At 42.3% G+C, this 13375-nt stretch overlaps 2 protein-coding genes across 4 annotated transcripts in view; one reads left to right on the top strand and one right to left on the bottom strand.

The window, feature by feature from the left end:
* LOC146797986 (uncharacterized) overlaps window positions 1-13375 on the bottom strand; it is a 284680-nt gene that overhangs the window by 105502 nt on the left and 165803 nt on the right. The window lies entirely within an intron of this gene.
* The window catches only part of ALKBH6 (alkB homolog 6, nucleotide demethylase), a 77297-nt gene that overhangs the window by 41517 nt on the left and 22405 nt on the right, over window positions 1-13375 (top strand). For both annotated transcript variants that reach the window (XM_085625214.1, XM_085625215.1), the window contains exon 4: window positions 5522-5582. In XM_085625214.1, coding sequence (XP_085481340.1) covers window positions 5522-5582 — 61 coding nt within the window. The remainder of the gene's footprint in view (window positions 1-5521; window positions 5583-13375) is intronic.

Raw genomic sequence — 13375 nt, 5'->3', positions numbered from 1 at the left:
AACCACAAAAATTCAAGAAGAAGAAAACCTTTTACCATTCCTTCTCCAGAATGACCCCTAATATCTGGAATTTTCTCCTCACTGAGATTTGATGTAACCCATCCTCATCTCTCTTCAAGAAAGAAGTGAAAAAAAATTATTTTACACCTCACTATCTCGTGGATAACTGTGCCACTGGTCCCCTCACCCGGCTTGCTCACTCCTTAGCTACCTCAGTACTTTTATGTACACTGTTGATCGTACTCTTCCTTGTTTTACTATCTGCACGGCTATTTACACTTTTACGTAGCTCGGGTACCGCTGCTATTCTGATTATATATCCCACTATTCCTGGTGTACTATATATTTAAATATTTCTCTCTTTGTAACTCATGTTACTGATATCCTCCCTACTTTGTATAGCGCCAAGTTGCCCTGAACATGAGTCCTAAGATGCCTTGTACCTTCACTACCTTGGACGAATTTATTCATCTGCTCTCACTTCCATGGCAGCTCCCTTTCATATCTCCCTCAGGACTTTTGGTGCCTTGTATCCTACTGTTCTTCGGACTCCTTCTTTATACAGTTGTTGCTTTTTATTTTGAGTGGCACTTTGTGTAACCCGGTATGTGCTACTATTTTGTTCCGTATCCCATTGTATACCATGTGCATTGTTTTACCATTACTATATATATGCATTTATGAACCTCATGTTATTATTGGTGTTATGTACTGCATGTTATTATTGTTTGTTATTACTGTGTGTGTCTGCTCTGTAAAGCGCTTTGATACCTTCGGGTCAAGTTTGGACTTACATAATACTCACAAATAAATTAACAATCTCAAAATTACGTAAAGCCTCCGTGGGAGGAAGTATTAGAGGTCTAGATTAAACCACTGGAAGGAGAACTTCTTGCCTGGCTTTTTTGACCTCGTTGCTTCTGTCAGCCATCTTTTTTGCCTTTTACTGGAGTTCTCTAGAACTCTTAGACCCCCGGGTGATATGTGCGCTCAATAAATCCTTATGACTTAAGGTAATTATGAGAAAATCCGAGGAAATTAAAGGAATGTATGGTGGGAAGCATTTTCTGGTCTTTATTAAAGATATTATGATATGCTTAGTTTTAAAGTTAGAGCTCGCTATGCAGGAGGTTAAAGAAAAGACCTCAACAATGTTTACTTGAAAGGGATTTAGTAGTTTTTCTCTTAACTCATTGGCCGAGCCACATTCATTTTATTCTAATATTGATTGCTCATGGAGTCTTTGCTAGCAGCGTGCATGCTCTTGGATAGGCATTATAAAGATTATTATGAGCCTAAGCCATTCATGCCGGATGCACACTTTCTAGTTTATCAACAGAAACGAGGGGTTGAGAATTATCCCACATGTCTGAGACAGTTGACAAAGTGTGTTCGAGATACATCTCCGGTACTGATTCGTGCAAAGATATTAAATCCAGACACTAACAGGGCAGTGATGAAATACCAGAGTGGAATTAGGACCAGAATTATGTGGCATGTGAAATACGTATCTTTTAGATAATACTTGAGCCGCAGGGATTGCTAAATATTCGAAGGTCTGCAGCCTACAGTAATGCAGTTTTTGGCTACTAACAATTCCGGATTGCTACCCTCTTCTGCCTTGTCAAATCTGATTATGTGACCATTCCTGGCTGTTTTATTTTTTTATCAAGACCCAAGTGAAAGTAATCATAGAAAGATTCAAGAAATTATAATATTTTTTAGATAGTAAAAATCCAGAATAAGAGAGATGAAGCTAAGTTTCCTAGAAGTGGTCGAATATCGAGAGTGCAAACCCTGGCCATCTATATAGAGGAGAGGGGTGCTGCTTCAGAAAAATCTTTGAAGTATCATCTCTCACAAAAGGCTATTTCTTGGAGAAGTATTAGCTGATTGGGGAAAAATACGTTTTTCTTCCTGGTGTTTGACCAGTGATTACTTACCTTATGTCTTGAAGGCTTTCGATTCCAGGGAGGACCTAAAACGGAAGAGGAACAAACACAGGTAGCAGTGATAGCACTAAGAGACCCTGCTGTCAAAACTCCTGTCTTGCGTCACAAAAAGAGTTTTGCCATCAAAAGTGAGATTCCTTCTTTTGTCTTGAACATTTTTTTTTTTGTAAACAAATTTTATTAGTCAAATACGCAATTAGCGGAGCTCTGCGATCCAGAGGCTTCCGTAGCATCAATGAACAATATCTTGGCTTTGACATTTTCGGCATGAAATACCAAAAGAGGATTACATAAGGGACATGCATAAAAAAAATGCGACCCCTCTAAACAACCCAACATAGCACACCCCCCCACCCCTCGCACTGCCAATCCAGCAATAACAGCAATTACATTCAGAGCTACAATTCTCCCTTCGCTATGGACCATGTCCGCAAGACACCACTTCGTCCAACACACAAGTGTTACAAGCCCCCCCACCACCAAGGAGAAAAGGACTGCCACCCTCACGGTCATTGTCTTGAACATTTTGAACAATTGTAGTTGATCTAAGACAAGCTTTCCTGCTCAGGGATACAATGTCCACCATTGATGTAGCAACTGTGCCAGGAGTATCCTTTCCTAATTGTTGAAAAAATGCTAATTAAAGCATATTAATTCCTATGGTTAATCACGTTCCAGCACTGTCCTGCTAAACATGTTTTAGTTCTAATTCACCTGCTTTTTATGGCAGCAACAGTGGCAGACAGTTGCAGAAACACCACCGCCCACTCCTCATACTTATAATAGTATATCACTGCGTGTAGCAGCACCCAAAAGAAACAGGGTGCAGGGGAGTTACGAGAGATGCTATCCAGCAAGCAGCACCCAAGAATCAAGCCTATTAGACTCATCCCCAGTTCCCTTTAGAAACACTTACTCCGCTCCATCAGCCTCATACATTTTTCAATTACTTGAACTCTATCAATTTAGTGCCACGTTTCTTCAAACGTGTGCTCTTCTATAGCTTGCTTACTTTTACCGTTGCCCACTGATCAGTCAGATTAGGTCCTCCTCAGAATTCCTTGCAGGAGCCAGTAATTTTCAGTCATGTGTTTCAATTAAGGGTCTGGTTGTTCCACAGCAACCACTAGGTCAGCTCAACCACTGTACTATTTTCAACTGTGCCTTCCCAGGAGCTTGAACAGAGTGTGGTAGTGGGGCCAGCAGTACCAGATGGAACTGGAGTTTCCAAGTTGACATTGAAGTCAGTGGAAGTAGCAGAGATATTCCCCTTGCTTATATGAAGCAGCTGGGAATGTGCCTAATCTCATAACATAAACTGAACTGTTTCTGTAATTCTGGGGAGAGAAAATCAGAACATTTATCTATTTCATCTCCAATGTAACATTTGTCTCTGATCAGCATACCACAGACTGCATTTATATTCGTCCAATACCATTTGCTTTTTTCTTTTAGACACCCAAGTCTTTGATTCCTTCTCCATTACTAAGGATGCAGGAGGGCATGACCTTTACGCTTACCAATGGTAGCAGAAATGGCAGTGGAGGGGTTTATGCGTAGGAGTTCTTTATTTAATGCCAGGAACCCAAGAAAGTGGAGGTTTGAATGAGATCATTTCCATGCGTCAGCATCATTTTTGTTGAATCAAATCTTTCTTCCCTGCTATAGAAGATTATGAATTCCGATTTTACAAAAATACCTGAAATCGCCTTATCATTTACTTTGATCTCTTTGTTGTGTTTATCTTCGACTAGACCCTCAATGTACAATCTCACACTTTATATCTTAATCAGGTCTGACTCTGAGGAGAACCCAAAGAAGTAAGAGGATTAGGAGTACTCTTTCCCAGTTGACCTAGAAAAAGAATCTTTCAGTGGAACAGATGTGTCTCTTATAGTAACAATATCTCTGTAAGTTTTGACATAAAATGGATTGACATAAGAGGTTTAATTTTTGCCTTCTAAAGATCAGGAGGCGAGAGAAGGTGTGAATTAGATGCCTCCTCATTGCCGCATTACTCAAACTTGGCTCAACAAAACTTAGGCTGTACCATTTCGAACCTCAATTTTCACCCAATGCAGAGTCATTCGGATTCACCCTATATATTGACCTTGTGCACCCTCAAAGAAGCATTGCATGAAAAAAGCCAAGGCAGCCCGCGGCCAATTCTGTCTGCTAAAGAAAGTCAAATGGTTCCTCCCTGAAAGTGACTTCAGAACTGTCATTCTAGCCTTCACAGTCTTGCATCTCCATGATGACAACACTGTGCTCCATGGACTCACAACCACTAGTAGAGTGGGCACAAAATTGACCATAGAGAAATCCGCTGTATCACAACTTTTGGAAACCTAGCAATAATGATATTCTCCTGGAAACTGCCAATTAGACTTCAGACAATGCTGAATCACTAAGATGGCAAATCTTCCACTGGTATTGAGGCACCAACCTGGAGCGTAAGAGCCAGGACTGGACCTCATCTTTCCTTTAAGAAAGTTATTGATTTCATCAAACACCTTCCATGATGTACATCGGCATGCAGTTGCCTTCCTGTCAATAGCTGCTGTTGTGTCAAGACTTGTTTTCCTCCACAAGACCGAAATTTGTATTTTTCACAGCTTATTCCAAGGACCAACTATGTTCCTGAATAAACACCAGTATTCCTCTTTCCATGATTTTTGGGGCCTATGTATTGCTGTGCTATATCGCTTGATTCTGCTGTTGTCAGGCTTCCAAAGTACCTCATTGTATTCAGTGTTAAAGTCTACTACAAAAAGAATCAGGTCAAGAAGAAGACAAACCCATCCCAACTAAAGGGAGACTGAGTAACAAGTAGTTGAGACAGCATTGAGTCCAGTAGAAGCGATGTCAGGAACAGTACACCACAGACCATAAAACAGATTCACAAACTTGGATCTACAAACACTCTGACTGGAAAGTCACAGGATCTATTAGTAAAGAGATCCCTTAAGACCCAGAAAAAGACATGCAATACTGCCATGCTGATAAGCGTTAGGTGGCGGGCCATAAGACTTGAACTGCTCATCCGAATCACCATGCAGGGAGAATCCACGCCATTGTTCAGAAGGTCAAAAAATGTGTCTCTCTTATAGAACACATCAGTGGGGAAGATTTTCACCCCACAAACCACATAACCCACATTTGCTCAGGCAGGTGCGATGAGCTAACTGAGACCGTCTGTCAGGTAATTCAGAATTGCAGGCATCTGCCTTCAAGAACCGAAAACACAAGAGGCAAAGCATTTACCAAGCATGGGGCGACACCAAAAACCTATAACACAACATAAAATTGGCATCATGAAATAATTAAATAATAAAATCATTTAATTTAACATTTGCAGATGTCGCCTTCATACCTCTCCCAGCTTCCTTTGCGCTCACCCATTTGTTGTGTTTGCTTGTTCACTTTTCCATAAAGGCTCCATAATGTAAAGTTTCCCAAGAACTCATCTTTCTGTTTTGTCTTTTCGTTTTTATCTTTGTATCAGGTAATGAAGTTGTGCAAAGAATATTACCAAAATGAATACCTCTCCCGTTCTTTACTTCCCACAGGTGTACAGTGCCCCTAAACCCAAATGGGTTCACCTGTCCGGAAGGAAGCTTCAGAACTGGGGTGAGTGTGAGTCAGAACTACAGTGTGTTCCTGTTGCTAGTGAATAAAATACAATTTGAATGAAAGTGAGCTGCTGTGGTTAGAGGACTCCCACCCCACCCCTACCATCTAGTCTCAGGAGAGTTTCCCTGCGTTAGGATCTCCCATCAGTCAAGTGAGTTTGGTTCTCCACCTGGGATTAATTTCTGACAAATTCCTCTCTAATCTCCCAGTCAATAAAGTAATTACTAACTGCTTATTCTAACTCAGTGCTGATACAGATTCTCTCCAAATGGCTGGCCTGCACAAGATGGTGGATTACAAGGCTTCAGATCATCCAGAAAGAAACTGCCTGCCTAGTTCTTGGGCTCCCCTTCCACTCCTCCATTTTTAATAATCTAAAAAATCATCATTGATAATCTATGCCAAACGTTCTGTTTTCAAAAGTCTTGATTTATGCAATAGCGCTGCATCTGACCAAGATTCAATTCTTCTTCAAATCCCTTTAGATCCTGCCCCATTCTCAGAATAATTGTTACTTTCCACAAACTATTATAACCCTGGCTCTACAAACACTTTATTCACTTCTATACTTTAATTTACTTTCTCCCATGCAGGGCAGTCTTAGCATCAGTACACCCCTATTAGTACTTATGGGGTTTCATTAATTCATCCCAGATCATATTCGGAATACAAAATAAATTTATATTTAGATTTCGGACTAACTTCATAAAACTCTTTATCAAACAAGAGTGCATTAAAATGTCCTCACAGAATGGACCTTTCTTGCGGCTTGCATATTTCTTAATGACAGTGCCACAAGACATAGAACCATCTCCCAAGAAAATGTCCCAGGGATCAGTTATGACTAGCACAGATTCTGCAGTTCTTTTTCATGTGCACCATTACACTCCAATGCACCATGGTGCTCGCTCAAAGCACATTGCAAAATCAGCTGCTGAATTATTTTATTGCGCTTGGCTTTTACTGCACAAATGGGTGTAACGCACATTTCTACCTGTACATATACCTACACACTTTTTTGACTGATGGCAGTTACAGACAGTTTCTCTGTTGGGAATTGCAGAGAAACAGTATTTCAGAAGTAGTTTGAACGCACAACTTACATTTTGTACCAACGGAGATACATGGACAGATCAAGGTGCTGGCACATTAGTGTTTCAGAATTTAGAGTCACCATGCCTTGGTATCCCAAATCAAAGAAGCATGTATACATGGAAATACATTATATGATTGGTAACATGAAATATGTCTTTAGTTGTTAGGGCACTATCCTACATATTTTGATTAAGAGAAAAAGTGATTCTTATTGTACCCTTGCTGAGTAAGTAGAAGTAGTTTCTGCACATTTGTGGCATTTTATTCAACTACCTAAGTGATCCCATAGGAGTATACAAATGTCCACATTATCATTAACATTGTTTCAATACTTGTTGAAATCCCTCTACTTTCTTGATAGTTTGTAGGTCGGAGCCTACCAGACAGCACAGCTGTCAAATTTGCTAAAGACATCTTGGGGACTTTCAGAAAGTTGACCTAGGAATGCATGCCGCCTGTTAATTAGCATTGGCTTTGTGATTTGTAACACATTTTCTGGTTTTCTATCGCTGGGTATATTTGCTTTAGGCTCTCCAGGTTCAGTTTGTTCCTCCTGTTGCCTAAACCGTGTTTACTGTATTCTTCCATTGCATTCTCTGTAAAAAGGCCTTTAAATCGTGTTCTTATCTGTGCATTAAAAGACAGAGGTCAAATGTCAAGTTGAGTCTTCCAGGGAGTTGGTGTTTATTTTTCTTTCTCCAACTTTAAAGGGAGAGAGTTTATGTGACAATCATGCTGGCTCTGGAGAAGTGCACGAGGAAGGCTTTACATCCATATCAACATTTAAATGTCTGTAAATTAACTGCACAGACGACCTCATCATTACACTTGGTGATGACATTTCCACACATTGTTTGTGTGCTGTATACATTTTATCAGTAAAACCGTATGTGAGTGCAAATGATTTCAATTGAAGATGTGTTGTCTGTAATGGCAGTGGGCTACCGTACGTTCCCTACTCCACGTTACCCCACTCTACTCTACTCTGCACCACTCAACTCAACTCCATTGAACTCTACTTTTCACCACTCCATTCCACACTATGCCACTCCACTTCACACTTCATCTCTGCACCAATCCACTCCTATCTATTCTACACCACACTTCTTTACTCTATGCCAATGCACTCTACCCCACGCTACTCTACTATGCACCTCTGTACTCTTAGCCGCTGTACTCTACAACATTCTGAGCCGCTGTACTCTACAACATTCTGCGCCGCTGTACTCTACAACATTCTGCGCCACTGCACTCTATGCTACCCTACTGTGCAACACTGCACTCTACACCAATGAACTCTATTCTGTACAACTCACTGTACGCCAGTGCACTCAATGCCAATCCCCTCTATGCAACTCTACTCTGCACCACTGCACTCTACGCTGAAACAATCTGCTCTAGGCCACTGCACTCAGTGCCACTCCACTCTGCATCACTCTGTGCCACTGCACTCTATGCCAATGCACTCTACACCACTTTACTCAAAACCAAGGCACTCTATGCCAATCTACTCTTTACCACTGCACTCTGCGCCAGTATACTCTATGCCACTACACTTTATGCCATTGTACTCTGTCACTGCACTCTTTGCAGCTCTACGCCACTGCACTCTACGCCAATGCACTCCACGCCACTCTGCTATACACTTCTACACTCTGACACTATACTCTGACACTATACTCTGACACTCTACTTTATGCCACTCTACTTTATGCCATTCTGTGCCACTGAACTCCAGACCACTGAACTCTGCATCACTCCACTCTACGCCACTGCACTCTACACCAATGTACTCTTCACCACTGCACTCTGACACTCTACTATATACCACTGCACTCTATTAAACTTCACTGTACTCTGAAACAATCTACTCTATGCCACTGCAGTCTGTGCCACTCTATCCCACTTTACACCACTCCACTCTAATGCACTCTATGCCACTACACTGTGCTCCAATTCACTCTACACCACTTTACTCAAAATCAATACACTGAACACCACAGCACTTTATGCCAATCTACTCTGCACCAGTGCACCGTGCGCCACTATACTCTGTACCAAGGGTATTGGCAAACATTTTCCCCGGGGCCAAAAGGATTGGTCGATGGTGTGACGCAGGGCCATACTGATACCAGTAGGGGGTGGTCGTGGATGGGATTAAGTTTAGTGTAGGTGATGCAACACATATACAGCTACTGTCTGAATTGAATTACACAGTGTGGAACCAGAAAACCTAGGCTTAATCCTCGCTTCCCCACTTGACCAAACTGTGTGATCGTAGGCAATTGTTTTATTTTACTTTCCCTTCATTATCACATATAAGAGGTTTTGAAATACATGACTTCTGGATGTGTGCCATACAAAACCTTCTCCTGTGTTTGATTTAATAAACTATAATATTCTTCATTTATATCAGCAACCCTTATCACTCAATGGTGCACTTAACTGACTTGCCTCTTAGTTCATTATTTGCATTGTTGTTAGGTTGGGGGGAAGCATGAATGTTTCTAGAATCATGTTTGAAAACTATCACTTTTACAGAAAGATACTTCTCAATGCACTAATATCTTTATAAATTAACCCCTTCAGTACCCATGACGAGCTGGACTCGTCATGGGCTGCGGTGGCGCTGTGCCCATGACGAGTCCAGCTCGTCATGAACTCCGCCCGCTAATACAAAGCGCGGCACTGGGCGGGGAAAGGGGCGGGCATGCAAGGGGTTAAAGTGTTCCTAAAGTTAAGCAGTGCAGGACACCCTTGTTACTTCCTCTTTGTAAGAGCAATTAACCTTTAAATAAATGCTTCCCAATTAATTGAAAATATTTTTAATGTTAGTGCTATGTTGAGTAAACAGCAGACCAGTGCTGCTGTTGACCAGGGGGCAGCACATAAAGGTCAGGAAGGCTGCATGCGCCCCACCCTGTGCACCTGGATGGTCTTTATCAGCTCGTCAAGGATGTTTTGCGTCAACGGCTTCCACCGCCTGCGCTTATCATTTTACACATATGGGGGAATTACTTGGCATCAATGGGCAGAAGAGCCATTTCTAAAATTTAATGGTGGAAATCTCTTGGGGCCACATGCACTAACATTTCCGATTGCGATTTCCTAATAGTGAAATTTTGCGATTCGCTGTTAGGAAATCACAAACACCTATGTACTAATGTGTCTTTGACACATTTAGCAATTTCTAATGGGGTCACAATTGACGTACCTCATTAATATTCATGAGATAGGTTTCAATTTGCGATCCATCGGGAATCGCTAAAAACACAGGGATGATGGCCTGCTGGGGACAGCAGAACACCATGTCTGTGTTTGCTTTTAAATAAAGCACCCTTTTTTTAAAAAAAAATTAAAAAAGGGATGCGTTTCAAAAAGAAAACTGAAACTTTTCTGTTTAATTTTTTAAGAGTAGGCAGTGTCCGTGGGATCACTGCCCGCTCTTAAAAATGATTTTGCATGCATTCACATAGGGGAAGTGGTCTCCTTAGGAAGGGACACCCTTAACAAGCTTCTTCCTAATATCGAATCGCTAACCCATCTGGGGCCCCATGCATCAAACTAAAAACGTGTCGCAAACATGCAGATTCTCGGAATCTGCCCCTTTGCGACCTGTATTTTTGCATTTGGGATGCATCATCCCAAATGCAAAAATCGCAAATTGCGATTGCATTTAAGGAATTGCAAATTACGATTCCTTGAATGCAATGCTAGAAGCAATTTAAAATAGCGATTTCGCTATTAGAGGTCGCATATTACCTAAAAATAAAACTAGTCGGTAATTTGCAAAAACTTTGAAAAATGCACTAAAGTGCATTTTTCAAAGTTACATGTTACATACACACATGCCCTTGGGTGCACATTACAATTTCAGGGGTGCAACAGGTTGTCCTTTTGGAACCCTTGCACCCTTGAAATTGCATGCGCAATTTGCGAGTACCTATTTGGTACTCGCAAATCGCACATGCAATACCCATTCATTCCTATGGGCCTGTGGGTCCATAGGAATGAATGAGTATTGCATGCGCGATTTGCGAGTACCAAACAGGTACTTGCAAATTGCAAGTCACAATTTATTTTTTGTGTGATTCCTACATGCATAGGCTTTTGCGATTCCTTAATAATCGCAATTAAGGAATCGCAAAAGCCTACCTTGATGCATGTGCCCCTTTGTGATTTGGTAATAGGTTAAAATGGGTTTGGTACATAGCAAAATACATTTTTCCTTTCGCAAACGGTCCAATTCTATGAATCGGGCCGTGTGTTACCTGAAAATACCTATGTGCATGTGGCCTTGGGTTAGCCAAAAGGTGCTATGGTTCTGTCATTGCATGCTCCCACATCATACCTAGTTTAGTATGAAAGTCAGGCCGGTCTGATAGGGGACTAGTGAGTCAGCCAGACGTCTGAATAGCTAAATGAAGCAGCTACTCCATATGGCAGGTTTAAAGACTATCCCCAATGGGTGCCTCCGTGGGGAGTCACTATTCCGCAAGGATGGGGTCCACCTGTGGGATAGTGGTCATGGACTGTTTAGTGGCCTTTGCGTTACAGTATTTTTCTCAACACTAGGTATGTCAATTTTTGGGGCCAGGGCTGGTTGGTCGGGTAACCGCCCAGTCCTGTGGCAGGGAAGAAGTCACATTTGGACATAAAGCAGGTGGACAACCTTGGCATCAGGAATAGAAGTATAGACGATTTCAAGATGGAATTAGACGCCTTTGGCTCAAACCGGGGCTGGGGTAAGGCATCATATAAAGAAGGACTCAGGACACCCACTACAGTTATTGTCCATGTCCTTCCAAGGTACTCCATGACATGGCCCTGTGGATGTCGGGGGATGGCGACTGCACCAGGGGACCAAGGTATGGCCCGGTGGCACTAGCCCATCTCCCATTGGGTGCCAGGGGTATCCCTTCTTTGGATTGGCTCTAGCATAGTTGTTTTGGCGGTCCAGATTTCATGCTGGCCCACGCTCCCTCTATCTTGAAGGGGCAGGTAAGTTTGCCTTGTGATGTGTAACTTGTTGGCGGGGGATCACGGCCCCTGAGTCAATTGGAATAGTTGATGCCATAGGTGCCTTGGGGGTGGTCAACCATGACTCATTTGACAGCTATTGTTAGGAGTTTCATGTATTAGTTATCACCAGTGAAGTGATGTACATATTGTAAATGATATGCAACAGTGCTGTGAAAGTTTTTTAATGTCGTATTTATTAATTGTAATAAATACTGCCTGAGAATTGTTATATTCTGTAACGCTAGAATGCTGTTAGCTTTACTGTTTGAATACAGAAGCAAAATTCCCACCTCTCAGTGGGGGGGGGGGGGGGGGGTAAACTTTAATAGGTCTCGGTATGGTATTATCACAAATGCAAGAAATATGCTACGTAAAAGTTTATGGTGACGCCACTGTGTTCAAATGTATCACATTTGTAATAGCAGTAACAGAAGCTTTAAAGCTCAAATTAAAATACTGTGGTTCTCAGATGTTATGGATCAAGAGACCAAGGAAAATGGAAGGAGGCAAAGGTGGAATGATAACCCACAGTCAAAATGTTGATGTTCTGACCTTAAGAGTTTTTTTTTTTTTTTTTAAATATTTCTTTATTGCGGTTTTAAGGTTCACTTCACATGTTGAGACAGTAATATTTTACATTGTTCCAATGGATGGTTGCAGTTCCTATAATATACGAGGTGAGTTACAGCCAGCAGGTAAGCTGCAAATAGTAAGGAATGTCTCCAAAGGTAGGGTGAGTGTGCAGAGTGAGGAGAGAGTACTCCTGTGGTGGTACTGAGTGCCCGCACACACCCTCGCGGATGTATAGCATCATCATTGGGCACGGTTGCTCCTCGTGGGGGTGGCGCTGCAGTCCCTCACGGGCCCTTGGTTGGGGGCTCTCTGGTGGAGTTCTTTTATGGAGTTGCCGCATTTGTGAGTGAGGGTGTGTGGGTAGGTGTGTGCTAGTGAGTGCAGGTTTAAAAATGAAACAAGGACCTTGAGTATTTTAATCAAGAGGTCCCTGGTCCAAGCTAAAACATTCTCGGGGATGGAGATGCACGGAAGTGCTGCTTTGAGAGGGGAACCAAGACCAAATAAAAGTCCCACTTCTCTCAACCCGTGTGGTGTGTTAACAAAAGTGATTTAAAGGAAGTCTTTAAATCACTTTTGTTAACACACCAGATCCATCTCAGCAAGGTAGGCTTCCAGAGCCTGTGGGGTGACATTGGACTTGGGCTGGGAATATATTTTTTGGAGGTGTGAGGTGAATACTGCGTTAATCTAATGCTGGGTATAAACCATTCGGCCGTGACCGGCTTTAAGGGCCAGTATCAGGAGAGGCTGAGTCTCCACCCTAATGAAGCGCGCCAATAGGCGCCCGGCTTAATCACCCTCAGTGTACCACCAACGCATACTCGTGGTCCTATTGTACTTGCCCAGTGACTCCCATAGATCCCCTATCGTTTGCCGCTGCTCCGTCCATTTGGCCGGCGCCTCTGGGTCTGTGGGAAGTTCTACCTCTAGGGTCTTTAAGCGTTCCTTCTGTTGTTTTAGGTCCCGCTCTAACACTCTCCTCTCCCCCACCTCCGTGGACATACATATCCCCCTCAACACCACTTTCATGGTGTCCCATTTGAACGCCCTTGAGCAAGCCGTGTTCCAGTTCACCTCGAAATAGCCTTCCAACCCTG

The sequence above is a fragment of the Triturus cristatus genome, chromosome 9, assembly GCF_964204655.1.
Source record: "Triturus cristatus chromosome 9, aTriCri1.1, whole genome shotgun sequence".
Lineage (NCBI taxonomy): Eukaryota > Metazoa > Chordata > Amphibia > Caudata > Salamandridae > Triturus > Triturus cristatus.
This window is presented reverse-complemented; position numbering and strand designations above follow the sequence as displayed.